Source organism: Scomber japonicus, chromosome 21 (genome assembly GCF_027409825.1).
Source record: "Scomber japonicus isolate fScoJap1 chromosome 21, fScoJap1.pri, whole genome shotgun sequence".
NCBI lineage: Eukaryota > Metazoa > Chordata > Actinopteri > Scombriformes > Scombridae > Scomber > Scomber japonicus.
In genome coordinates this window covers 15300489-15327418 of record NC_070598.1, presented here as the reverse complement: position 1 = coordinate 15327418, position 26930 = coordinate 15300489, and the positions used below count along the sequence as shown (strand labels likewise).

Sequence of the window (26930 nt, the reverse complement as noted above, 5' to 3'; positions counted from 1 at the left end):
CTGCCTTCTACTGTACTACAGACTCAAATAAGACTTTCTATGACACACATCAAATCCGTGAAGGCAAACAAGTGACTTTACTTTCCTTTTTTAAGTAATTTTATTAGTCAGATTATACATAAACACGCACATTTTCCTTGATATGTGGTTTGAACATAACAACCGATGATAATGGATTATTAGCTCCAACAGACAAAACCATTATCCATATGTTTTTCTTTCAGTTCTATTGAGTTCAATAAAGAGTGTTTGATCTTTAATAATCAGTCTTTTTCTATGCATCGCTTTCATGTGGACACACAAGTTGACATGCAGACATTTTCAAACACACGTGGTACACGAGGGTTAAGAGACATTCATGAGACATCTATACCATTAAATCATCAGGACATCAGGACATCATGGCCTGCAGTTGTATGTCAACACTCCTGTCTTCTAACTCAACGTTTAAAACCAATGAAGTAGGAATGCTGTGAAATAAGGAGGCAATGATGAACTGCAGAGGTGCAGTAAGAATTTATTTTGAGTATCTTACATGGCTCATCTGAAGCATGAATATAAAATAAATTCAGAGGAAGAGTGTTCACGTAAGAGAAAAGACACTGAGTCAGAGGAAAGGAATCATAACTGCACAGACTGTAACTGGGTCGCTTTTAAAACTGTTTTAGTTCAACTTAATTTCAACTCTTGCTGCATTGCTCACACAATAACATGATAAGCTCTCAAAAGCTATTTAGAAGAAATACAAAGCATTTTCTGATTATTTTGTTTTCAGCTTTAACTTAAAACTTTCCATTTTCCTTTTGATGAAAAATGCAATAAAATGTGAAGCACCATTTTAGACAGGTCACAGTCTGCCCCCTTGTGGTTGGATTGTCCTGTTTCTTTTAGGTATTTTAAATACAATCAATTTCACAATCAATTGTTGTAATTTTGGGCAACTCTCCTTTTTAAACTATATTTCACCAGGAAAGTGTTTCCTGGCTGAGATAGGCAATGACAATGAGTAACAGACAATGCAAAACACACAAAATATGTCACAAAACCAGAATTTAAGAAAGCGGTGATTATAAAATCATAATTAACACTTCCAATGCAATTCAAGTATGTAATACCTCATCATAAAAAAAACCAAAAGCAGCGCAAAACACCCCAAGAGCTGTCTAAAACCATAAAATGATATCAATGTATTGGCCATTGTTATTTGTATTTATTCTTATTTTTGTATAGTATTGTTGAATAAAAGGTACTGATTTATGTTCACTAACCTGATCTTCTTAGCATTATGGCCATGAGAATACCAACCCAATTGTATGACGCTTAAACAAAGTCATTAAAGTAATTTATGAGTAGCACAAACTATTCCTGCATATAGCTTCATAGTATTCTGTTATAAATCATTATTTTCTCATTTCCACCACAGAACTAGAACATTTTTCAGTTTCCTGTTTTTTTACGTGCATTAAGTCTGTAGAGTACCTAGTTAATCTATTCTGCATACAGTAGTTAACTGCAAAAGCTTACGACCTAGAAGCCTACTGTTTATGTATATCTATTTGCTGTTTGTCTAAAAAAAAAACATCTGTAATTATGTTCACCTACTAAATGATCACATTATTTGACCTGTGTGTCCAACCCCAGATGTGAATTCCTGCAGCTGTTCCTGCATTATTTACTGTTGCAAAGAACAATTCCTAGTGCTAACCAGCAGGGGGCAGTATATGTGAAATCAAACAGTATGGATTTGACTTCCAGAAGTGCACAGACTGAAATTGCTGATGCTGAAGAACCATTCTGAACTCTGAAATATTGATTTTATTATTTTTATTGGCTTTGGATTTGGTTTATTTCAACAAAAAGATAAAACACAATAACAGACATCAGCAGTTACAAAAGATTGGCATGTACAAAAAGTAAACTGACAGCTTTCACAGTCTCATATATTCTTTCCCTCTGTTTTACATTCAAGCCCTAATTGCTTCACTCTGAGCCACAGTTAGTGTACGAATTGGAGAAAATTAGGTTTTAATCAGGATTAGGATTGGTCTTTGGCATGCAACAGGGATTTTGAGTAGAATGGTTGAGTTTCATTATCTCAGGTGCAGCTTTTATGATGCTGCAGACACCAGAGTGAGGGGGGATAATGCTTTCCTGCAATGAAAGCCTGGGACTTCAGGGAGTGAGAGATAGAGGATGGGGAGAGGGGGGGGGGGGGGGGACTCTTTAGGCCTCGGGACACTCAGCTGTAACACACATAAGGATTCCAGTGAGCTGAACAATTTACACAAACAGGCACAATGCATGTATAATAATGTGTATGCGTGTGTGTTTGTGTGTGTGTATCTTTTTAAATGACATACCACTTTTAGGCAGGATAGCAATGTTGTCTGGGAGAATGCCAGTATCCACGGAGAACTGTCTGAACTTCTGTTGCAGGGCGACGCTGGACTCTGGTGTGCGGCCTGCAAACACAACAGCATGTTTTGCTTCAACTTATTCATCATTCAGTGGTTTCCCAGAAGACTGCTGTGATGTGAATGTGCTGGACTTACTGTAAAGCTTGTTGAGGACCTCAGACACTCCATCCTTTGTCTTGACGGTGTGGATCAGAGCATAGTCATCATACTGAACATCAACAATGCGCATGTCATTGTCATTCCTCCAAACTGATGAATACAGAAATACACACAGGTCAGGCTGTTGAATGTATGTGTTTGTTCCCTTTCTTGTGTGTGTGTGTGGGTGTGTGTATTCTACTCACTTTGACTGTGGAAGGCGAAGCGTCCAGGAGTCTCTGATTTCCTAGCCAGGTGAGTCATTCTCCAGCAGGTACCGTCGGCGCTAAAAGAGAAAGAAGCAGGTCATTATTTCCAATAGTGATTTATCAGGATGATCTGATTTCAAAATATAATTTTACATTAATCACTCACTTCAAGTTGGCGTAAGAGAGATCCAGGTCTCCTCCAGGGGTTGGCACCATCACAGCAGTGCCTATCCTCATGTTTGACTTGTTTTCCACAAACCACTGAGCGTTTGTAGCAAAGCCAACGATGTACCACTTGCCTCCAAACTAAGAGAGTGGAAGGGTGATAAATATTATTCAGCTTTAGAGATTACACTCAGCACATGCATTAATCTACACCTATCTTATACATTTTATTCTTAAAAGTAAGATTTGCTCAAGTGAAAACATGCAACCATAGATCCTGATAACTTCCCAAAATGATCCATGCAGTTCTTCTGAGTTTTACAAAGTAGTGTAACATCTCTCTTTGTCTTACCTTCTCCAGGTCAAAGTCTTTAACAGGCTTGACTTCGGCGCAGGCAGACAGCACGCACATCAGGGCGGCCAGCATCCTTAACAGTGTGTTCCTCATGGCTTCTAGTTGGTGTGTTGTCTCAGCTTCTCAGGCGGTGAGTGAAGTAGGAAGTATAGGCATGTGGAGGCTCCTTATATGCTGCACCACCATCTCTTCCTCCTCCTCCTACTGTCTCCTCCTCCTTCTCCTCCTGCTGTCTCCTCCTCAACTGCCCTCCAGCTCTCCTACTGCTTGCCTCTGCATTACAAAAACTATTTGGCCTTCACCCACTGGCATGCAAATCACCACCGTTACACAACTGGCACGTGTGGATAGAAGAGAGGGAGGTGGGATGGGAGGAGGAATTGTAGGGGGAGGGGGAGAAGAAAGGGGAGAGTTGGTGCATAATGGGGTTCTTTTAACCCCCACCCCACCCCACCCCATCCCACCCCCTTCTCCCTCCTCCATCACAAATGCTTGGGCATGCCTGGACTATCAAAACAGCTGTTTGGTAAGAGTGCAAATGCTTTTGCCATATGGCTCCCAAAAACACACAACACATATACTCAGAAATGGTAAACTTCAGTATCTTTGAAAAAAAAACCCTCAAATATAAGGGTGAGTTGCACACAGCCAATAAACACCACTTGGAATAACACATAAATTTGACATTTCTGGCTATGATAAACCAATAACGGTTCATATTTATACTCTTGCAGGAAATTGCTTTGCCAGCAGTGTTGAGGCCCTGATATTTAATAACTTCACTTTACTATTTCTCATAAAGAAAAGCTTTGGCAGTGCCGTGCACAATGATACGATTGTTCTTTGCAGCTTACAAGCATTCACTCAGATCACAATGAGTTCATTTTGAGAATTTATAGTTCTATAAAACTTTTAAAACATGAGAAATTATAGGGAGAAATGTTTGTTCTCAGTTTTGTAATAGCTGAGTGAGCAGGATGATACAGTTGGAGTAACTGTATCACCTTGTTTTACATCCATTCATGCATAAATGACCTCTAGTTTAGGATCATGTGTGTGATAATAATGCCTCCTAAACCCATCACAAGAGTTTGCATGATGTAAGATTGTGATATATAAAGAGCTGATTGGATGTAAACTCATTTGCTCACCGATATTGATGCTTTCATCAGAGCTGCCTTTGTTTGGAGACAAGACATGCACAGACACACAGTCAGCTGATTATGTAACAAACACACACTCACACACACACACACACACACACACACACAGAGGTGCTAGGTGGAGCAAGGAGCTGTAAGAAGTGCATTTGGTAGTTTTGTAACCAAACTCTTTCAACCCTGTTCATGCTTCACATCTGGGCTTCATTAACTCCAGGCCCAGCCCCCCTCTACACACACACACACACACACACACACACACACACACACACACACACACACACACACACACACACACACACACACACACACACACACTGAATGTTAAATCTCATACCAAAAAGATGTAATAACCCTGCATGTTAATGGATTTTCACCACAGAATCAGCTGGTAGCAGATGAGACATATGGTGGATTTTTTGGAACAGAAATGTGACACAATGACTTGATTTTGTTTTATTTATTTGTCACTGTTAACACTTAAAGTTGTCAACTTCACACATTCATGACCTCAGCTTTCAGATGTTAATGTGAGGGCTGCCGAGGGCAGCTGAGCAATGCACGGCTGGATTCTTCAACATGTGGGGACACAGTCTGTAAAGCAAAGAGCGACAGCTTAAATTACACAGATGCTGTGATGCACTCATCAGGCGGTGGATATTGAATAACATGTTGAAAAAGTTTAGATAACTGATTGTTACACAAGCTGAAGAACAATGGCTGTTGTGACCTTACCAAACATTTTTTCACATTTGCTCCTGCCGACTGTGCATGTGTCAGCTTCAGCTTGTGTAACAGTCAGTTATCTAAACTTTTTCAACATGTTATTCACTGGTTTCCTTAAAGAGCTGCTCTTCCTCCCTTCCTCTCTCTCTCTCTCTCTCTCTCTCTCTCTCTCTCTATCTATCTCTCTCTCTCCCCCTCTCTCTCCCTCTCTCCCCCCTCTCTCTCTCACTGTGATATAACACACAATGAAACTTTTTTTTTACCAACTTCACTTTTTCAAACACACTTTCTTTAAATAAATATTATAATGCTGTTTGTAAATGCACAGCTACACAAAAAATAAAGTATTGTAAAATAAAATTATATGTTTTGTTTAGTTTTTTAAATAAATACATTTTAAAAAACAAGGCATCACACTGTTAGCTCGGTCTTCATAAGTAATTAAGTATAAACCCTGGTGAAAAAAAGACCAACAAGGCTGGTCAAGTTGGTTGACCTGTCTTGTTGGTCTAAGCTGTTTTTTTCCAGGATGCAATGGTTTAAATTAGACTGCATTACTTTCAAATGTCAGTATACTCTACTAATTTGTAGTAGAATGTATTTATATTTGTGAGTGTGACCGCCATGGCTCCTGTGGCCGTTGGGCTGGTTGACTCTCTTTCTTTTTGTATTGCAGATGCCCAGCAGGAGGGGTTGGGTCATCGTTAGTTGCTGGGGACACCTGGGCGCGGTGTTCCCAGCACTACAAGAGCATACCTAACTAGAAAATTTAGCAATTTCATAAGAAATTGCGTGTGGGAGCTGCAAACTGCCAGACGCATCCCTCGCAAACTGCCAGATGCAGCCGCTGCCACCATTCCTGTTATTGCTACCTTCACTGCAGATTTCTGTTGGAGCAGCAATTATTCAACATTTTGTGGCGCCACCTACAGGTGAAGTTTCATTAAATACCACAAAGGTGTTCAATATCCCCATCTGTACAATTCTGCTGTCATCATAGAAGGTTGACATTAAAAGATATGGAACTTAATAAGTCATATGTTGGTGTTTCACTAATGGCCACAAGGTGGGGCTATTGGCTCCATGTTTCACTATATCGTACACATTGACATGGAGAACTAATGTACCAAGTTTCATTTCATTGAAGACAACAGAACTGTAGGAATATTGTGTTATAATATTACAGTAGCGCCCCCATTTGGTAAAATTGTATCAAATTTTACATAATGGTACAGTGCCACCATGTGTACAAGATTATCAAATTTTGTGGCGATCTGAATCAGCATTGAAGAGTTATTGATCGTTAAATGCATCAGGCCACGCCCCCAAAAGTTTGCTAACCAATTACGGACAAACGGTAAGGGTTACCAAAAAATGAAGATAATAGCTGTGTTCGGGGTCCTCTAAACATGTTGTGTACCAGGTTTGGTGAAGATTGGATGAAAAATGTGCCAAAAGTAGTAAAAAATGTATTTTTCAAAAAAATCAAAATGGCGGAAAAATGTTCTAGACGCAAATGGGCGTGGCCTATATCAGTCTACTTGGTACCATCCAAGGAACACATTGTGCAAAGACTGTTTGAATACGCCTTACGGTTCATGAGTTATAAGCCAAAATGTAAAACATGTAATAACTGACCACATGGTGGCGCTACAGATCATTCTTTACAATATGTGAAGCATTTGCTCATGGGCCACCTGTAGTTGAAGTTTGAACACTTTAGCACTTTTACTTCTTGAGATATGAGCTTTCAAACATCGCTCCCATTGACTTTCCATTATAAATTTTAATGTTTTAAAAAATTATATAAAATCAATGGAATATGTTAGAGATATGAAAAGTAATAGCACACATCTCCTTATGGATATGTACAATTTGACATTGAAACGAAGTTGATACGACAAATCGTGTAGGACTAGTTACGCTACGAAAAACGGCGAAATAATAAATAATAACTAGAAAATTTTGCAATTTCATAAGAAATTGCGTGTGGGAGCTGCAAACTGGCAGACGCATCCCTCGCAAACTGCCAGATGCAACCGCTGCCACCATTCCTGTTATTGCTACCTTCACTGCAGATTTCTGTTGGAGCAGCAATTATTCAACATTTTGTGGCGCCACCTACAGGTGAAGTTTCATTAAATACCACAAAGGTGTTCAATATCCCCATCTGTACAATTCTGCTGTCATCATAGAAGGTTGACATTAAAAGATATGGAACTTAATAAGTCATATGTTGGTGTTTCACTAATGGCCACAAGGTGGGGCTATTGGCTCCATGTTTCACTATATCGTACACATTGACATGGAGAACTAATGTACCAAGTTTCATTTCATTGAAGACAACAGAACTGTAGGAATATTGTGTTATAATATTACAGTAGCGCCCCCATTTGGTAAAATTGTATCAAATTTTACATAATGGTACAGTGCCACCATGTGTACAAGATTATCAAATTTTGTGGCGATCCGAATCGGCATTGAAGAGTTATTGATCGTTAAATGCATCAGGCCACGCCCCCAAAAGTTTGCTAACCAATTACGGACAAACGGTAAGGGTTACCAAAATATGAAGATAATAGCTGTGTTCGGGGTCCTCTAAACATGTTGTGTACCAAGTTTGGTGAACATTGGATGAAAAATGTGCCAAAAGTAGTAAAAAATGTATTTTTCAAAAAAATCAAAATGGCGGAAAAATGTTCTAGACGCAAATGGGCGTGGCCTATATCAGTCTACTTGGTACCATCCAAGGAACACACTGTGCAAAGATTGTTTGAATACGCCTTACGGTTCATGAGTTATAAGCCAAAATGTAAAACATGTAATAACTGACCACATGGTGGCGCTACAGATCATTCTTTACAATATGTGAAGCATTTGCTCATGGGCCACCTGTAGTTGAAGTTTGAACACTTTAGCACTTTTACTTCTTGAGATATGAGCTTTCAAACATCGCTCCCATTGACTTTCCATTATAAATTTTAATGTTTTAAAAAATTATATAAAATCAATGGAATATGTTAGAGATATGAAAAGTAATAGCACACATCTCCTTATGGATATGTACAATTTGACATTGAAACGAAGTTGATACGACAAATCGTGTAGGACTAGTTACGCTACGAAAAACGGCGAAATAATAATAAATAATAATAAATAAAGAGCGAAGATAACATAGTGTGGGAGCTTTGCAGCTCCCACACAAATAAAGAGCGAAGATAACATAGTGTGGGAGCTTTGCAGCTCCCACACAACTAGCTCTGGAATGAGAGAAAGAGGACAAAGGGGGAACTCTGCTCTCTACTCCCCACTCTCCTTATTTTTGCTTATTTGCTTCTGTTTCCACCTTACAACACACCGCTCACTATTTTAACAAGCATGCATACACACTAATATTACTGATTTACTGACTGCCACACCTCATACCATTCTTTGATATGTTGGTTTTGGGTTAGTTAAAATAAATCATGATTTCCTTGCTTTAACTTCTTGTGTCACCTCCCATTATTGGTAGTGGCTTTGAGCCAGTCGTGACAGTGAGCAATGCAATGTATTAACTAAGTTAAATGGATTAAAATGGTTTAATTGTAAATTAGTTGTTTAAGTTTTAGTCATGACCATACTTATCTCAAAGGAGGAGCTGCTGGTATTTTCCCCATTAGCAACCTTTTTGTGTTTTTAGATGGCTATTAATATACCTTGCCCGCCCCCCAACTGTTATTAGCTATTGCAAAGACAAGCAAGGCAATTTTTCTACTGGTTGCAAGTGAGTTCACTACCATAGGATAACATTACTGAGCTAATCAGAAGGGAATATAAACTAAATGTAGAGTCATGTGGCCTTAACATGTTTCAAAATACACAAAATTTACAAGATACAGATATACTGTTGTGATAAACTAGCTTAATTTATTTCTTATCTTTTCTTTATTTGTTTTTAAGGTGTTGCACATCACAGGAAGAGATTCTTTGTATTATTATTATTAGTAGTAGTAGTAGTAGTAGTAGTAGTAGTAGTAGTAGTAGCAGCAGTATCTGTATTCTAATCATTTATTTTTCTTATCTTGGACTCTATTAAACTAAAAAAATATTTACTAATTATATACTTATTGTTTACTTATTGTTTAAAACCTAAAAGGAGTTATTACATCAATTATAGAATACAGTTTTACAATGTAAAAGCTAATAGCCAGTGCATTGATTGCACATTTTGTCAGGTCTATTAATACATCAGACTAAAATCATCTAATTTAGATACAGTGACTGTAATCTCCCTCATTGGAATTGCTGCAACAACATGTCCACAGCTTAGATAACAGAGCAATAACATATAATGATTACAGCACTTAGCCTAATAAACAAGGATCATAAACAAACACATATTAGAAGTGCAGATATGAAGATGGAATGATGATCAACATATTATGCACTGGACCTTCTCACAGTTATACAGAACAGTTTGAAATACATGACATACATCTGGAGCATTACAGAGCATGGACACAATTCTCAATGTGCTGCTGTGTGCAATGACCTGTGAAAATATTCAGTTTGTATTAAATCTGCAGGCTACGCAGACAGCAACTCATTTGATGCTTCCTGAGGGTTCCAGATTATCTGCTTCAGTAATTGTTGGAGCCTTTTGCACTCATCATCCTGTTTTCTGTCTGTCTTATTTTTTCATGCAGATTCACAATTTAATTTATACTTATATCAAACCTTATGGAGTTTAATTGTGTGTTGTTTGATTGTTTTTGAGTTTCACTTACTGATTTTATGGTCCTGGTCCACATCACCACAATGACCTAATTCAGGGGAAAAATACACCTCATGTAATGGCAGCTGAGGAGGCAGTTGTACTGATACATAACTACATTTTAAATGTTTTTGAGGAGTTTTTGTCTTTGTTGTTGGGTTTTTTTTAAGAGAAGTATCCTAAAATATCCCAAACAACTTTCACAAATATGCTGAATACTGAAGATCTGGTCAAGACAGAATTATGTGTCTTAAATGTGAATATTTTTTGGGTTCTTTGACCTCTAAGGCAGTAAACTCAATATGTTTGGGTCCCATAGTATTGCCCTTTATATAATAGTGTATTTTATTGTCAATAGAAATGGGTGTCTACATACTGTAGGTGGGGAAAGGGAAGAGGTATGCCAGTCCCAAACCCTGTTTCTCAGCAAGCTGCTCAAACTTGGTCAACATGGGCTCTGACAGATCATCGACAGACCTGCCTGCATACAGAGCACAAACAACACAGATGATCAATTCACCAGAACAAAACCACCAGTGCTACCAGCTGGCTTTTACATCTAAAATACCAAACACAAATCACATGGCTGTGGAACCCACCATAGAGTTTCATGGTGATCTTTCCCTGTTTCTGATAAAACATGATTGCATAGGAGCTGTAGTCTGTGTCCCCGATTACTATCTCAGTGTTCAGCTCAGGACGAGATCCTGGTGGAAAAAACATGGAGCAATATCAGCCAGAGGTATACAAAATTACACAATAGATTATCACTTAACTTTAATAAGGATATAAAAGAGAAGGACTGACCTTTAAGAGTTAGTCGACCTGGGGTTGGGGTTAGATTGTAGACCTGTAATATCTCCCAACACTGGTGATTACTGACAACAGAGAAGACGAGTAGATCAATCAGACTGGACTTGATGTTTTAAGTTTGTTAAGTCCATTTTGTATTATTGCGCAACTTTGCATGTGCTGTATTCTAACAGTCCCTCTCTTAGTCATAGGTTGATCAAAAAAGCTTTCTTGTTGAAGAACAAGAAGCTTTCATGAGAAGAGGACAAAAAACAAAATACCCACATATTGTAACAAAATGTTCTGTCCCAGATGACTGACCCAAAAAAACATATTTTTTCCATTTCAACTTGGTATTGTACCCTATGTTTTTCAGCATAAGCCAGGTCAGGTTGACCTGAACATTTTTAAAATGATGAGGAATAGCTTAGGGATTTAATGTTCTGTGTAGCTCCTCTTTCCTGTTTCTGAGGATACACAAATAAAATCAAACACATATGGTACGAGCATGAAGCCAGCATGGAATCAGAGAGTGGATAGATTTGTGGCTTGTTTTCCATCCTCTGCTGATAAATCAATGTATTGTATGGAAGAGTCACACTGGGAGCTACAGTGTATGCACAGTCTATACAAAAGATGTTACTTACTGACGTGTTTTAGTGCTAACGGACAGTGTTTGGTCAGAGCCAGCAGAAAATGCGAGGTTCATGACTGTGGGCTCCACCTTGGTTCCATGATTTATCAAATAGGAACATTTGGAAGCAGTGTTGAGCAGATACCATGTTCCTGTCATCTGCAACACACAAGCAGCATCAAGCAAACAGAAAGAGACAGAGAAAGATCAGAGGAATATCAGAGAAAACCCTCAATTTGCTTGTTTTAGGTTGGTAGAATTATGGAGTTTAATGTTGTGAAGCAGGACTGAGGACTCTGACTACAAATATGTCAATTGACACTCATCAATGGTGAAAATTTAACTACAGAAATCGAACTATTGCACACCTGGGAGGATGTTTCTTCACCTATGCTCAATTTTAAATATAGATAGATTAAATTATAGTACCTTATGTACCTACTAGAACACTGCGCTCTCAGCATGCAGGTCTACTTGTGGTTCCTAGTATCTCCAAAAGTAGAATGGGAGGCAGAGCCTTCAGCTATCAGGCTCCTCTCCTGTGGAACCATCTTCCAGATTTGGTCCGGGGGGCAGACACCCTCTCTACATTTAAGAGTAGGCTTAAAACTTTATTTTTTGATAAAGCTTATAGTTAGGGCTCCTAGAGCTCTTAGCTTATGCTGCTATAGGCTTAGACTGCCGGGGGACTCCCATGATGCACTGAGCTCCTCTCTCCTCTCTCCTCCTCCCTCTCTCTCTCTATCCATCCATCTATATGCATTAACATTCATGTACTATTAATTGCATTCAATAACCTAAACTTCTTCCCCGGAGTTGTCTGTGCTTTCTGGTCTCACAGGTAATCTGGGCCTGTAGATGTCCGGATGACAGATTCCAGTCCTGGACCTTCTAGCTTCATTGTTGATTTTCATTGTGCTTCTCTTTCCTATCCTTCCTTTCTCTCCTCTCAACCCCAACCGGTCGAGGCAGATGGCCGCCCACTCTGAGTCTGGTTCTGCCTGAGGTTCCTTCCTGTTAAAAGGGAGTTTTTTCTTGCCACTGTTGCCAAGTGCTTGCTCATGTGGGAATGTTGGGTCTCTTTAAAATCAAAACCTGAAGAGTTCGGTTTAGAAACCGCTCTATGTGTAAAGTGCCTTGAGATAACTCTGTTGTGATTTGGTGCTATACAAATAAAGATTGATTGACTGATTGAATAAAAGAAACAAGCTCACTGAATAAGGTGTGTGACCCCTTCTTGCACATTTTGGACTCTAACCTCAGTTACACTATCTTTGGTTAGCACAATATTTGTTCTTCTACTTCATAAGCCTTAGACAAAAAATACAACTGGAAAAAAGTTTTGGGAAGCATTTTTTGGATCTGCTTCCTCTCTAACAGAAGGAGTTTCGTTTCATTTCTTTCACCATCACAAATTATCCTGACCCTATACTTCTAACTGACTTGGGTCAGATTCATTCAATTTTAAGGTACGCTAGCATTTAAAAGTCCCTCCATTCTACAAATGAGATGGGACACATCAGTTTCAAAATGTTCTGCTCTATCATCTTTCGATCTGTGCGAATTCAGTTTAAATGAAAATCCCCCTGATTGCCTTTAACATCATATTGACACAGTTACACAAGCGTGTTCTCATTTCCAGCCCCCGGACTAATCAATAACCAAGCAGAGTTACATGTTTGTGCAATTGACACTCTAAAGAATTGATTGCTTGCTAAAATATTTCTCTTTCAGGCACTCAGTTTGAGTAACCTTCAACATTTAACAGTATGTTAAATATGGTCAAAAACCTGTAACATCACTTTATGAGCAGTGATGCAAAATGGCCCCCCAAAGCAACAATAACTTTGTGGATATTTTGTTGAAATCCTATTTGTTTGTGCTGTTGTACCATTGGGGTGCAAACAAGTGAGAAACTGTCAGTGTGTACAGGTCAACTAACAGCACAGTGAACATGTTCTTTTCCTAAATGTTTCATTTCAGTGCAGCTTTTCCATGAATCTTTTCCCAGTCTTGTCACAATTAACCTCTACCTCTTTAGCTCTGTAGCATGACTTAGAGGAAAGAATCAGAAACATGGGGTGAAAAAGAAAAACTGTTCAACAGATTATAAGAATCAGCAATTAAAATGTCCCTTTCAAATGCTCATATTTTGAGCCACAGGGACACCAAACATTTTAAAGTTTTGGCAGTGGCCTTCACTGAATAAAATAACATAGTAACATAACCATATATTCTCTATGAGTCTGCTTCTTCCTCCAGTTCCTTACCTGCTGTATGTTTATGTTCGGTGTGGGTGGGGTCTGCTCAATAGGGTCGACCTTTGGCTTCTTGCGAGGTCGTCTTTGGGGTCTTGGTCGACTTCTAGCCCCCCCTACAGCCTCAGTGGACCCCCACAGACACACACACATCAACACCACCACTGCCAACATGCAACGCCATACTCCAGTCATCCTAGCACTAACAATAGTACACTGAAGAATCAGTCTACTTGTCCTTTAGATGGTCACTCTTGTGTTTCCCTCTGTTCTTACTTGTCCTTTTCTGACCCTAACCCTTCTCCCTCGTTTTGCGTTGAAGTTTTCTGTGCCCTCTCACTGTCTGCTGTCTGATATTCCCTGTCTGCTACACTCACACTCAAACTCACAGACACAGACACACAATAAATGCATAAACAGCAAGATAGTGGGGGATAAACATGTGACAACAGAGGATGACCTGGTCAGTTAAATATTAACTTGGTTTACTGGCATAGATGAGGCCACACTGCAGTATCTGCATATGAACTACAGGGGGCAGCATTGAACTCAATAGTGAGCTTAAAATCCTGATGAATACATTAGTACAAACATAGAGAACAAACTAAATGTGCATTTATTGACAAATTATTAGACAAATTAGACAAATTTGCAGAATTACAAACATATACAAGTCACGTGAATCTGTGCATTTCAGCATTAAAAAAAACACAAGAAGCAGGAGTGCCATAACAGCACTTCCTGTGTTTTGAAGTCTGCAATTCAATTGAGGCCAGTGTGAGAATGTAGTCATACACAGATGTGAAGACAAATCCAACATCAGTTTAAATTCTTTAAGACATTTCTTTCATTTTTCACTCAACAAAAATTAGAAAATGATTATAAACAAAATCTTTTGTGTTGACTGTAGAAGCTGATGGTATATTTGGCTCTACAGTATGGGTTTATGTGAATTATGTGCTGTATATTTGTCATATGTAGTCTTCCTTCCAGTGAGCATATAGTTTCTCAACAAGATGCTTAATTCACTTCCAGTTTAATAATCCCCATGAAGTCCATTTCCTCCAAAATTCAAACATTATAACACTTTGTTCCATATAAAGCCTCTTGTATGGATCAACAAAAAACATTATACTGTATCAATGTTTTGACATACAAATCAATTCAATGAAATGAAACATGGCTCTTAGTGATTTAAGCAAGTCCAGATAGATCAGTGTTTTTATTCAGGCTTTTCAAGTTTGTTGTTTTCTCTGGCTTTAAACTTGAGGGCAACACTGTTAATACAGAACCGCTGACCTGTTGGGTCCGGCCCATCATCAAATACATGACCCAGGTGGGAATCACACTGTATGAAACACAAAAACATAAAAGGACATAAAGTTGAAACAGAATTAATCATTATAACCAATAATGCTTTATACAAAAACAGCAGCCAAACCTATATTAAAGCACTAAGAAACCTGAACCTCATAACCCAGAACAAAACTTACGTTTTTACAAAGGACCTCTGTCCCAGGACTACCCAGGCTGTTGTCAGGACGACGGATGATGGAGGCGTGGCTTTCATCCCGTTCCCATGTCCCATGAGCCTCTTTGAATGCTGGCCAACCTGTCCCCGAGTCATACTTAGCCTCTGAACTATCAAGAGAAAAGAAATGTGTCCTCAATGAGTATCTACCAATGCAGCATGCCAAAATAGAATTAACTCTCATCAACCAATAACAAATTATTGTGCAAAATAATAAATAATTGCGAGTTAAATTGTCTAAAACTGAATTTAAGAGAAATATGATAATAATTATCTCACTACTGTATATTGTTAGTAAACTCAAGGGCAGATCTTATCAGATATTCAAGTCTAAAAAGGTAAGTAACTTCAAAAAAAATCATGCTGTGAATATAACTTTAAAGTTCAGGTAGCAAACTGTTACCTGAAAAGTGGAGCATCACAGCAGACACAGTGGTACATCCCCATTTCGTAGTGGTTAAGGTAGATCCCACTAAAGGGCTGAAAACACCAACAAGAGTTAGGGATAGAAACACAACAAAAATAGTTGTATATCAGGATGATTTGAATGTGTTGGTTTTGTTGCCATACACTCATGATTTTGCAAATAGAATACAGTAAACTGTCCTTTTACAGCCGAAGCCTCCAACAAGATCAAAAGTCTACAAACCATGTTGATAGTTGATCGTCTATTTTCCGTTATTATAATAATTCCAGTGAAAATGTAATAATACATTTTAACTTTTGTTAAAACATGTCAGCAGTTAAATGCACTAAGTACAATCAAAAGTAATAACATTTGAGAGTTTGCACAACATGAACACAACCTTTAAACTACATGTGGATAACTCTTTCTCAGGCTGCTTCTACTTCATAGTATACCAAAGGTTTATGGCCACACTGGTTCTACCTGATACAGGTCAACAATACAGTGATGAACAAAGTCCATCTACAACTGCACTGTTGTTTACCAGATCATATCTGTGTTATAGGGTTAGACAGTGTGGGTTTGACACACATCAGTGAGGCCTACATGCATTTAAGGCAGATAAGGTACAAGAATTTCACATTGTTAATCACAGAGTGCTATAATTATACAATCATCCTGTTATTGTGTTGTTTGTTTGTTTGTTTGTGTGCTGAGGTTGTGAAACAGAGAAGAAATATAGGAGGGTGTGCTCACCTCCTCAGTCCCCTTTTCTCTGGTCACTACATACTCCTCTGGGGTGAGTTTTTTTTGCCAGTTTGTATTCTGATCATAACGGGTGAGAGATCGCAGGCCTGCAGGGAGCAGAGGTTAAAAGGAGAAGGTCAAACATGATTTTGTGCTATACAATATAGAAGGACTTTTTAAAAACTTGGTTCCAAGTATATAACATAAACATAAAAAACCGGATTGTTTGTTTTTACAACATAAATGAAATGCTTAAAACCACAAGAATTAGATCACAGTATTAATTGCCATGTAACAACAAGCAGTGAGAATATTTTAAGCGTTAACAGCAGAAGACAGGAAGGTACCGGAGGAGAGGGTAACATTTCTGAACAAAGCAAATATCTAGCTTTATCTTAACTTATGAGGTGACACCAAAATTCAGCTCATCCTACGTTTATTAGGGACCGATGAGCTCAACGGGGACACCTTTCTCCAATTGAAGGAAATCAAACATTAACCACAAAATTTTTACAATATCGTCCCTTGAAAAAGATCTCAATGCCCTAATATCCAGCATCCAAGTAAAAGCTGCAGGTTGCTGCACATTGATCTTAAACCTGTAGTTGGAATACTTCATATCCAACAAAGTGAGAGTAAAGAAATCAAACGTACCCCCCGTGCCTTGACTGGTGGTAAAAGGACGGATGACTGCTGGGATCCTCCTCGGTAACACCACGGATCTAGCTGTAGCGTGTTGGGAAACAACTAGGAATAGACGAGCGCCGAAGCGAGACATGTTTGCTGCTGCAGAGTGAGGTCTCACTGTCTGAAGTCAAGTGCAGCTTTCACTGAAAGCCAAGTGCGCTCACCGACTGCGACGAGATTGTTCACGCCGCGGCGAGTTCGAGCCGGTCCTCACTCCCTGATCCACGTTAATAGCTGGGTGACCCGGTCAAAAACCACACAGTTATAGGTCAGACTTGACTGCTGGGTTTGCTGGTTTTTATTGCTAGGCAATGTGCAAAGGTCATCATAAGGTAATTGTGTAGCAACCTTGTCCTTGTGGCAAGAAAATGTTGCAGATGCTCTGTCAACAAAAGTCAAAAGTCACAGTAGGAATATGAAGTCACAGAATGAAGTCATTAATAAGGTGCGATAACCTTAAAATACATCAGAGATGGTAGGGTCTCCTGCAATGTGATGACCTCAGTTTAGGCACAAACTACAAGTTTACACCACAGCTGCACCAATTAGTCGATTAACTATTGAATTATTCGGGAACTATTTTGACAATCAATTAATTGTTTTGAGTAATTTCATAAGAGGAAGAAGAAAGAAGATCCTCTGATTCCAGCCTCTCAAATGTGAATATTTTATAGTTTCTTTAGTTTTCTATGACAATAAACGGAATATATTCACACTTAAAATCTATGGCTCAAAATGTAGGTAACCAATTTGGGTTGATAATGCCTACAATACTGGATTAGCGTGACCCAGAAAACCAATCAAAACAAGGAGTTGTTTTTATCCAGTTGTAGCGATATTTATTTTTTATTCTATTGTTGGGTTATTTACCCACTTGTTATAATCTACCCTACTCTTTAAACTTGTAAGCCACATTTTGTTATTGTTTGTGAATAACTTGTTTATTTTTTGAATGTCAAATACACATTTTTGCATAATAAACAATACATTGTTACAGTTTTTTTCTAAAGCTTGTTGTGTGTAACACTGGGTCAAAATAACAGATTGCTATTGAATAAAGTTAACCCTATGTTGCATTGGTGCTTAATATTGATCCAAACTACATAAAACAGTGATTTTTAGCATGTTTGGGTTGTGGACTGTTGGTCAGAACAAAACTTAACATTTGAAGATGTCATCTTGGGAAACAGTAATCAACATTTTTCATCATTTTCTGAGAGTTAATGGATCAAACAACCAATTGATTAATCAAATAATTGACAGATTAACCGATAATGAAAAGTAGCAGTTTAGACTACCTGCTCTAACTTGTATATTTGGCCTGAAGTACTATTTGTTCCATCTGACTTGGCTCTGTAGTTACAACATATTGTGAATCCTCAGTGGAATAACTATGATTAAATTATGTGTTTATTACAGAAGCTTAGTAAATACACATACAATACAAATACATTCTCAACAATGAATCTAAGTACGGTGTCAGATTATGTACTATTTATGAACTACTGTGTTGATCTATATAGTTTGATACTGTACAGCAGCAGCAGTTTTGGCTTTCAGCAGGTTTCCAGGTTGGTGCATGAGGTCTACTATTAAGCGGCAGGGTTGTGATGAGTGCTCATTGCTGGAGGGATTCCCTTTGAAGAGGAGTATCTCATTCCAAGCCCGGTTGTAGTCACCCCTGACAAGGCTACAGCTCATTCCAATGCAATCAGCCAGACACTGCAGGATAGAAGACAAGATCAAGTTGAAGAATGAGGAGTTTGGCACATGATTAAGATGGGTGGCCGTTAATTGTTACCTTGAAGAGAAGCGCCCTGTGACAGTAGATCCCCTTGCCAATCATGCCAATTGGAATAACATTAGACTGAAACTCAAACTTGAGCTCACTGAGGTGCAGCTCCCATGGGAATTCGTGTAGCTTTTCAATCTCCACTGCTCCGCCCATGACTCTGCTTACCAGCCTGAGAACCAAATGCATGCACAGAAAACAATTATATTTCAGAAATCTTGATAAAATGTTTTGTATCCCAAAGTCTCGAAGTGGTTACACAGTTTGTTGTCAGCTGACTGTGCATTGCTCTAATACTGTTTTGTGCCACCTTACATGTGAAAAGATGTGATATGAGATGAGCATAAACAGTTTTTTTCCACGATTATGAGTTTTTTGGGCTCTTTTTACAAGAAAAGACTAGTTTTGTAATATGGTATGAATAATGTTCCACTCTCTTCCCAGTGACATCTTTGTATGTCGGTTATGTGGTGATGTCATTCATCCGTCACCTGGCCAAGGCAGCATACTGCTCCCATTCATCATTCAGTGGAAGGATGGATTCTTTGGCCTCTTTAACTAGATTCTGCAGTGGGATGTCATCCATCATTTTCCACAGTTTCTCTGTGGGAGACTCTGGCTGGGCCTCATCTTTCTGTTTGTCATCCTCCTTCCTCCTCCTGTGCAGAGAGACAGTAAATCAAGTACCTGTCTTGAAAATGGGCAAGAGTTTTAATGGTAGTTTTGCAATACTGATTCTCAACTTCAAATTTGATACTTACATGTGACAGTTTTAGGAGCCTGCATGTTTCAATATGCAACAAAATATCTTCAGTTTAAAATTGTGTATAAATTACACAAATAAACCAGGCCATAATGTAATGGATGTATTTCCCCAAGAATCCTACATTTTGAAATACTAACCAGTGATTCAATGGCAAAAAAAGACAAGCACTGTAATTGAGTAATAAAGAGAGTTCATCCACCACACAGCACACACTGACACACACACCTTGGTGTCCTGCGTCCTCCCTTGCTGCTAATGTCTGTTTCTGATGAGTTGCTCTGCCTTTCTTCTGGCACATCTCCTGTCTCACTGCCATAGGACAAGAATACAAATATTTATATAGCTAAATACAGCACTGTTATTCTACTTTTGACAGTTCTTTTTGTTATATTCTTGGTAGTTATAGTGTTTGCATAGTATGTAGGTGTAATGAAGCTTGCTTGTCAGAGTACATTAATATCATACATTAAAAAAGAGATCATGTTTTGAGGGCCTTTTGTACTTTTTTGTGTCACAGCAAATCTATTGTTCTTGATTTGCCAGCATCCAAGACAGCACAGCAGAGGTACACACATAGACACATTTCTGCACATATTACTGTTATATTTACATATATACATATTTATATGAATATGTACCTAAACACTACCATTGTAGCAAAATATTGTTCTTCAGCCTAAGGTAGATATAATTTGAAATCAAGTTTCTTTATCTGTTAAAAACAATTATGACCAAAAACCAAATTGTTTTTTTGATATCCTGTGCCTGAGATATCAGGCTCAAAGACAAAAACATTTGCTCTGGAATTAGAATTTTTTTTTTTTTAAAGCTCAAATAATTCTATTAAGATGCATTTTGATTTGTAAAGTTAAAGTTGGGTCATTCTAAGCAGTGAATGGGACCACTCATGGATTATATAACAGACTGCTTAAGAATGCTGGAGATGTTGTTTGTGTGTATGCATGCTGATGGAGGGGGATCATGGTGGAAATAAGTTGGACCTGAGGTACCCTGAGGGGGTACTGCCCTCTTTGGAGACGTTCTTCACAATACTGAAAGCTTGTGGGAGCGTGACTGTGTGTATGTGTGTGTGTGTGTGTGAGTGTCTGTGTGTGTGTGTGTGTGTGTGTGTGTGTGTGTGTGTGTATGTGTGTGTGTATGAGCACACACGCACACAGCCTTGAATCCATATAGTGTGTATATGTTTGGATTTATGTCTCAGTCAGCATGGATGTGTATTATGCGCAGGCATCCTTATCTGCACCCTCATGGATATGTATGTGCACTCGCTTGTGCATGGGTGTGTTTGTGTGTGGAAGTTCAGAAGTCCATTAGTTGTAACACAAAGGCTCTTTTACACTGAGTTTGTTGCCATCTTAAAAAAATGGGATCATTTACTCGTTGAGGCCACACTAATGGGGCACAGTGAAGGCAGCAAGAGAAAGGAGAAAAAAAGAGAAGAAAAGTGGAGCACTGGATTGGAGCAGACAAGGGGAGGGTGATAGTAATCTACCAGCCTCAATACATCGCACCAGCTTACTACATGATGTGACTGGTAGTGTAGGAACCCTGCCAGTTTCAGACAGTAGTCCAACATTATCAGTGTGGTTGCTTGGCTTGCATAATTCCCCACCCTGCTTGTAGTGTGAAGGGCCCAGCTAGTTGTCATAATTCAGGGAGTTCTGGCATATACTGAATACCACACTGCTGTCCGTTCAGTTTTTACAGGGATGGAATGTCATGTATACAAATAATAATCAATGTTTTTTCTAGCTTTTCACAACTTTATGGGTTTTTATAACATTTCAAAATGTTGATCAGTGTGTAAAGTCAGAACATCCATTAATTTTATACACATACTCTGATGCTGTATTAACAGCGATAATGGGCCGGTGTTGGTTGACTGGTTGCTTGGACAGCTCCTCTAAAGTCAAAACCCTCTGACCTGAACGAGCCTAAGGAAGAGAGACAGAGAGAGGGGCATTGTTAAGCTAAAAATCTAAATAGTATACTGTACTGTATTTTCTTTTTCATAAAAGACAGTCAAAACAGAGAAAACTGTAGTTGGGATCACATTAATCAAACAGATGATAACAGCAAATTAAGGTTCCAAAATAATAAATTATGAGTTTTTACTTTTTTTTAATTACGTTCCTTTCTTGCACATAAACGTCAATAGAGAACACAAACCTTTCCTGTGTCATAGAAGCCATCAGTAATAATGTCACTGGAGGCCAAAGAGCCTGTCAGGCTGTATTTCAGAGACAGGTTGGAGTTAAGCAGACTGATCATGGCCAACTCACTGAATCTGCTCCTACGATTCACAGACTGATTGATTTCCTGAAGCATTTCCAGGGCTCTGAGACACACAAACACAGCAGGAATACTAGCGTATACAAATTTTTATACATGGATGATAAATATAAAAATGCACACAGACATACATGTGCATATATGAACAGAACAACCTGTTCTTTGTCATATAGCCATACATAATACTGTCATATACTGCCATCTACTGGCTACTTAAGAGACTAATTTATGTGGGCTCCAACACTACACATTTCTACTCTACAATGCTCCTTCAATGCTCCTTTTGTTCTACATTTTCATGATTCATCAGCCATAAATCATTAAATGTTTGTCCAAATTATTTGCAAAAGAAAATGGTTCTGTTTAGCTTTACTGGTAATTTATTGAATATTGTGTAATTTTTGTCTGTCATCTCAATGTCTTACCCATATTTGCACATCTCCACAGCACTGGGTTCATCACTTGCACAGACATTGACTGCCAAACATGTGTTGTACAACACCTTCTTGTGATGGGAGCGCAGCAAATTGACCAGTGGGTGAAGACCTCCAGCACTTTGTAACTGTGTTGGACAGGGAGTGAATATTAGGGACTCATAGAAAGCATAAAAATAATCTTGGACAATTTATTAGAAATTATTGTCACAATGAGCATTATTTTAATTTTTGTAATAGATTTTGTTGTGGGCTGTACAAGCTGATATTTCTTTTATGCAAAACACATCATTCAAAAACAAGAGAACAAGACACACCAACCTCTGCCCTAGCATCCATATCACACGCCAGCACAGCTAGGCACAGCGTGGTGTTGACCAGGACCTGTGTATCTGTGGATTTTAAGGGCTCAACTAGCGCCTGTATTGCTCCATATGACAAGATGCTGCAACGGATGACTTCCTGTCCTGCCATGTTGCCAAGTGTGGCCGCAGCATTGGCCACTGTCCTGGGACAGCTGTCATGGAGCTGCTGGACAAGGAACTCATGGCCTCCTGCCTCGTACACTGCACTGGAATTTACCACAGAAATGTTAACACTAGTATAAAAACTGACTACAGCCTCACACAGTCACAAGTGCATATAGCATACAATGTCTGTAATGTGTGTAAGTATAAGAGAAAAACATTAAAAGTAAGGATAGAGAGGAAATAATGCAAGAGAGACAGAGAAAAACAGCAGTCTCCCAAGAAGTGAAGGAGACAGTAATATTGAAATATGAAGCCAGGCAATGAGAGGCGATTGGTGCAGGGAAGATTTGTCTGGGGAATAAAAAAGTTTAAGATAGAATGGAGAGAAGGAGAACTGAGAGGAAATAAATATTCAGTGAGGGAGAACCATGAGGAGACAGACGAAACATTAAATCTGCTATGAAATAGTGGAGAGGAAAGCTTACTACTCAATTCTCAAATAACCTGCTCGCCCAAGCCTCAGTTTTATAGACTGCAAAGGTTTTACACGCTTGGCTAAAAGTTATTTATATTATAAATACTCTGTATCACACAGACTCTAAAGGCCCAGAAATTATTACATTTTTGTACATAATAAAATGCACACAATATTTCAACAAATAACTCATTCAAGGAGCTAAGTATTTAGGGATGTAGGGTTGTATTTTGGGATGTATTTCTTAATATCATCAGTAATGTTAGCCACACAAATAAAGGCAAGAGTATGTCATTGTAATATGTCATTTTCCAAAGTGGGAGTATATTGGAGTGGATATAAATGCACTCAGAGGGAGGTAGGAGATCAGGTGGATTATCAGGTTATCTGTCACTCACAAGGTGTTGAGCTGGTTGTTGTGTGTAAGGTTAGAGAGGGCCTGGGTTGCAGCCTCTCTCAACGTCAAACTCTCACTGCCCAGCGACTGTACCACTGCAGGGAAACCACCTGAAACACACAGAAATACAACTCACTCACACTTCATACTTGCAAGTGTGTTGCTGTTTTCGGTTGTTGTATGAATGCATATGTACCCAGCTCTCTGAAGCTGTCTTTGCTGGCAAGGTGGAAGCTCATGGCAGCCACAGCATGGCAGGTAGCTGTTTTCACGCTGTCGTTCACCACAGACAGAAGCTCTACCAGAACCTTTTCGACATCCTGCTCATGGAGCAGTTTGCGATTCTCCGCTACACACACAAGAAGACATGACAACATAGACAGAAAACACATACAGCTATAACTAAAGTGTAATATATTCCCTAACAAACCTATAGTTTGATTTATATAAAGTTTGATCCCTTGTCTTTCTCTGTGCTTACAGCTCTGAGCAACTCTGGCAATGCATTTAACAGTGTTGGACTGGATTTCAGGAGCAGTGGGAGTGAGAACAAACTCCATCAGCCGAGTCAGTCCTCCTCCCTTGTTTATCAGCTGGAAACTCTCACTGTCACTTAGACAGTTAGCAACAACCTGTAAGGCCTCAGCATGAAGGTCAGTGAAGTCCTGTTAGAAACAGAAATTTGGGGGGCAGAACTTGAATTGGATAGAAAAACCAAAATAATTTGTAAACAAGTGCTAATTGAAAGACACTCTTCATAATTTTCTTTTCATTCTTAATAACATTAAGGGGAAGACAAAGATATACGCAAGCTTCTTACCACAAAAGCTTGTGTTCTCTCACACACATACTCACCTTGTTCTCAAGGATATCCATGAGTTTCTCAAATCCCTGCTCTTCCCTGAAGGTGTTTCGTGTATCTTTATCAGTGGTGATATTCTGCAGTGTCTTTAAAGCCAAATGCTGAATGGCCAGAAAGTCAGACTTCAACAGTTCCAGAAGTGGAGGGATCCCACCCAACTCATGCACTGCCAGGCGACTTTGGTAGTCCTTCATACACACAGTACAAAGGAAACAAAAGGATAACTTGAATTTTAAAAACCATTTGAATTTCAACCATCCAAAGACTACATTTTACATAAAACACGGTGATATATTTTGAGATACAGACTGAAAAGCCCCATAAGTGTATAGCATTGTAAGTTAATAATAATAATAATAATAACACATTTTATTTGATGGTGCCTTTCAAGTCACCCAAGGTCACCTTACAGAGAATAAAACAGAATAAAACAACAAACATAAGTTGTAACCTCTTTTTAGGCTGACAACAACTTTGAGTAACCTGACCTGAACCAGGTTGAAGATAATCTCAAGTGAGTTCTTCTGAACATCTGGGTCTGGACTGGAAAGCAGCGGGATTAGAGGTGGCAAACCTTTGTTGTCAAAGATCTTGACCTTACAGATGAAATCCACCGACAGAGAGGCCAAGCACAGTGTTGCAAACTCATGGACAACAGTATCTTCTAACAGGAGAGAGAATCAAATTTAAGACAGGTTATCTATCACGATTGCATGTAACACATACAGTGTTTTCAGGGGGGCTAAAAAACGGAATGACATCTTTTATGTTCTTTGTTTTATGGCAGGTAATATACAATCAATAACTACTAGAGTTTATTCATCTTGCAATACAAATTACTAACCTTCAAGTGACAGTTTGTCAATGATTGATGGAATGACATCTATTTTCTTCAGGGCAGTCTTTACATCACCTTTCAATAAAAACAGAGACAAAGTTAACCACTCAGTATTTCAGTGAGCCAACCAATAAGCCAGTCACTGGCTGTGAATTCTGCAGCAAGTAAACAAGTCATTTAACATCATCAATTGCCTGACAGGCAGCTAGATATTCAAGCATTGGTCTGTCACCAAGCCAGTCTGTCAGATAAGTCTTATAGTAAACCACCAAACCATTGAGTAGATGAGAGCATTGGGAAAAGTATGTTGTTTGACATACTGTTGGCGGCCATGATGCCCAGGGCCATGAAGGCATTGCGTCTGACCAGTTTATTGCTGTGAGTGATGAGCTGACAAAGAGGCTGCAATGCCCCAAGTCCCAGCAGAGAAACCTTGTTTTCATCTCCTAACAAAAGGGGGAGACAAGGAGCAGGAAATTCAGCATGGTGTCAGACAGACCTGAGTGCCTGAGGGTATTTATTAATGCAGTGTAAGGACTTTGATATGGGAAGGAAGATGTGACAGTTGGACTAGTTGAAATTTTGTGAGCATGTGAAGGTTAGTAGAGGGTTGCATACTGTACCCTTCTCTGCAAATGTGTGGATCGCTTCACAAGCTTTGATCAGAATATCCTCCTCTGGAGAGCTCAGCAGAAGTACCACTGTTGCTGGGGTTTTCCCCTCAACAGGCAGTGGATCGAACTGTGAGTGTGAGGTGACAGAGATGTAAACGCTTAACGTTAGCAAGGCTTTATCACAGGGTTACAGTAAGAGGATGATGTTCTCATAACATGAATCTCACCGTCTCTTTGCATGGCGTTTCGCTCTCTTTCTTCCCTTTCTTCCCCATTCTGTTGCCTAATGAGAAATTGCCTGTGTCTATACCGCGTTTATGGATCGCGGATAGACGTTTAACAGCTGTTCAATTTTACAAGCTTTATATACTCCAGTCATACACAGAGCTTATAACTATGAAGCTAACCTGATAGTTTAGCCAGCTAAGCTTGACGAGGCAGGTAGTTAAGCTAGCTTTGTTTACAAATGACGCTTTCATAACCTACACATAACAATCTTAAATCCTCCTGATGACTCACTTCTATTTTATACTAATCATAGACACGTTTAAGACTCATAATTAGGGCATAGCTACCTGTCAACCACAGGAACCAGACTCTGAGTTTAGTGTTTTGGAAAAGGAGGTTGACATCGCGTTGCTAAGCAACGGGTGCCACGTTGGGCTAAATGGGGAGGGGTTGAACATTTACTTGGAACCACGGATGTATAGGCTATTATTATAATTCTTATACATCCATATTCTTAACCTGTAGTCATTCTTATACACCCACGCTTTTAACGTGAAAGCTAGCTACTGTGTATTGAATTATCAAGCCAATTAATCAATATCATACATTAGCTAGTAGTCAGGACTTGTAGGCTATAGTAAAATGTACAGTGAACTGTTAAATAACAGTGAAAAAGACCAAATAACACAAAATATGTGTGTGTGTGTGTGTGTGTGTGTGTGTGTGTGTGTGTGTGTGTGTGTGTGTGTGTGTTTGGGGG

The 26930-nt window shown here is 38.9% G+C and overlaps 4 protein-coding genes across 5 annotated transcripts; all 4 read right to left on the bottom strand.

Annotated features, from left to right (window-relative positions):
* Positions 1 to 1848: 1848 nt before the first annotated feature.
* On the bottom strand, positions 1849 to 3834 carry LOC128382466 (lipocalin-like). The gene is made up of 6 exons (XM_053342458.1): positions 3282 to 3834; positions 2931 to 3070; positions 2762 to 2841; positions 2553 to 2666; positions 2361 to 2462; positions 1849 to 2243 (listed from the first exon to the last, which is right to left on the bottom strand). The coding sequence occupies exons 1-6, from the start codon at positions 3375 to 3377 to the stop codon at positions 2224 to 2226; spliced, it is 552 nt and encodes a 183-aa protein (XP_053198433.1). The 5' UTR covers positions 3378 to 3834; the 3' UTR covers positions 1849 to 2223.
* A 1055-nt stretch (positions 3835 to 4889) lies between these two features.
* Positions 4890 to 14003, bottom strand: c8g (complement component 8, gamma polypeptide). The gene is made up of 7 exons (XM_053342436.1): positions 13623 to 14003; positions 11366 to 11511; positions 10734 to 10804; positions 10526 to 10633; positions 10303 to 10407; positions 9940 to 9975; positions 4890 to 5038 (listed from the first exon to the last, which is right to left on the bottom strand). Exons 1-7 carry the CDS (start codon positions 13803 to 13805, stop codon positions 5019 to 5021), a joined length of 669 nt encoding a protein of 222 aa, XP_053198411.1. The 5' UTR covers positions 13806 to 14003; the 3' UTR covers positions 4890 to 5018.
* Positions 14004 to 14203: 200 nt separating this feature from the next.
* On the bottom strand, positions 14204 to 17214 carry msrb2 (methionine sulfoxide reductase B2). The gene is made up of 5 exons (XM_053342632.1): positions 16949 to 17214; positions 16304 to 16401; positions 15545 to 15621; positions 15104 to 15251; positions 14204 to 14958 (listed from the first exon to the last, which is right to left on the bottom strand). Exons 1-5 carry the CDS (start codon positions 17070 to 17072, stop codon positions 14833 to 14835), a joined length of 573 nt encoding a protein of 190 aa, XP_053198607.1. The 5' UTR covers positions 17073 to 17214; the 3' UTR covers positions 14204 to 14832.
* A 198-nt stretch (positions 17215 to 17412) lies between these two features.
* On the bottom strand, positions 17413 to 26913 carry armc3 (armadillo repeat containing 3). 2 transcript variants are annotated; one of them, XM_053342625.1, is made up of 17 exons: positions 26170 to 26913; positions 25952 to 26069; positions 25649 to 25774; positions 25335 to 25403; positions 24979 to 25154; positions 24484 to 24678; positions 24110 to 24293; positions 23825 to 23977; positions 23630 to 23738; positions 22608 to 22857; positions 22278 to 22414; positions 21730 to 21898; positions 21400 to 21494; positions 19765 to 19848; positions 19265 to 19432; positions 18783 to 18945; positions 17413 to 18703 (listed from the first exon to the last, which is right to left on the bottom strand). In XM_053342625.1, the coding sequence occupies exons 1-17, from the start codon at positions 26215 to 26217 to the stop codon at positions 18497 to 18499; spliced, it is 2451 nt and encodes an 816-aa protein (XP_053198600.1). In that variant the 5' UTR covers positions 26218 to 26913; the 3' UTR covers positions 17413 to 18496. The 2 variants fall into 2 exon arrangements, with proteins under 2 accessions (XP_053198600.1, XP_053198601.1); XM_053342626.1 differs by lacking the exon at positions 26170 to 26913 and having other exon boundaries at positions 25947 to 26013.
* Between the last annotated feature and the right edge of the window lie 17 nt (positions 26914 to 26930).

Bases quoted from the DNA above. Each gene is read 5' to 3' on its own strand.
- LOC128382466 (XM_053342458.1), bottom strand. From the start codon at position 3,377: ATGAGGAACACACTGTTAAGGATGCTGGCCGCCCTGATGTGCGTGCTG. The intron at 3,071-3,281 runs GTAAGACAAAGA...CCACTCTCTTAG, and splicing joins AAGACTTTGACCTGGAGAAG to TTTGGAGGCAAGTGGTACAT. The intron at 2,667-2,761 runs GTGAGTAGAATA...TGTATTCATCAG, and splicing joins CTTCGCCTTCCACAGTCAAA to TTTGGAGGAATGACAATGAC.
- c8g (XM_053342436.1), bottom strand. From the start codon at position 13,805: ATGACTGGAGTATGGCGTTGCATGTTGGCAGTGGTGGTGTTGATGTGT. The intron at 10,408-10,525 runs GTGGGTTCCACA...CTCTGTATGCAG, and splicing joins GATCACCATGAAACTCTATG to GCAGGTCTGTCGATGATCTG. The intron at 5,039-9,939 runs GTAAGTGAAACT...TTTGCTTTACAG, and splicing joins GGACCAGGACCATAAAATCA to ACTGTGTCCCCACATGTTGA.
- msrb2 (XM_053342632.1), bottom strand. From the start codon at position 17,072: ATGTCTCGCTTCGGCGCTCGTCTATTCCTAGTTGTTTCCCAACACGCT. The intron at 16,402-16,948 runs GTACGTTTGATT...TGCTCCCTGCAG, and splicing joins CACCAGTCAAGGCACGGGGG to GCCTGCGATCTCTCACCCGT. The intron at 15,622-16,303 runs GTGAGCACACCC...TGGTGTTTTCAG, and splicing joins GAGAAAAGGGGACTGAGGAG to CCCTTTAGTGGGATCTACCT.
- armc3 (XM_053342625.1), bottom strand. From the start codon at position 26,217: ATGGGGAAGAAAGGGAAGAAAGAGAGCGAAACGCCATGCAAAGAGACG. The intron at 24,679-24,978 runs GTCAGGTTACTC...GTGTGTATGAAG, and splicing joins TTATCTTCAACCTGGTTCAG to GACTACCAAAGTCGCCTGGC. The intron at 21,899-22,277 runs GTAAGACATTGA...TGTGTGTCTCAG, and splicing joins GTGGAGATGTGCAAATATGG to AGCCCTGGAAATGCTTCAGG.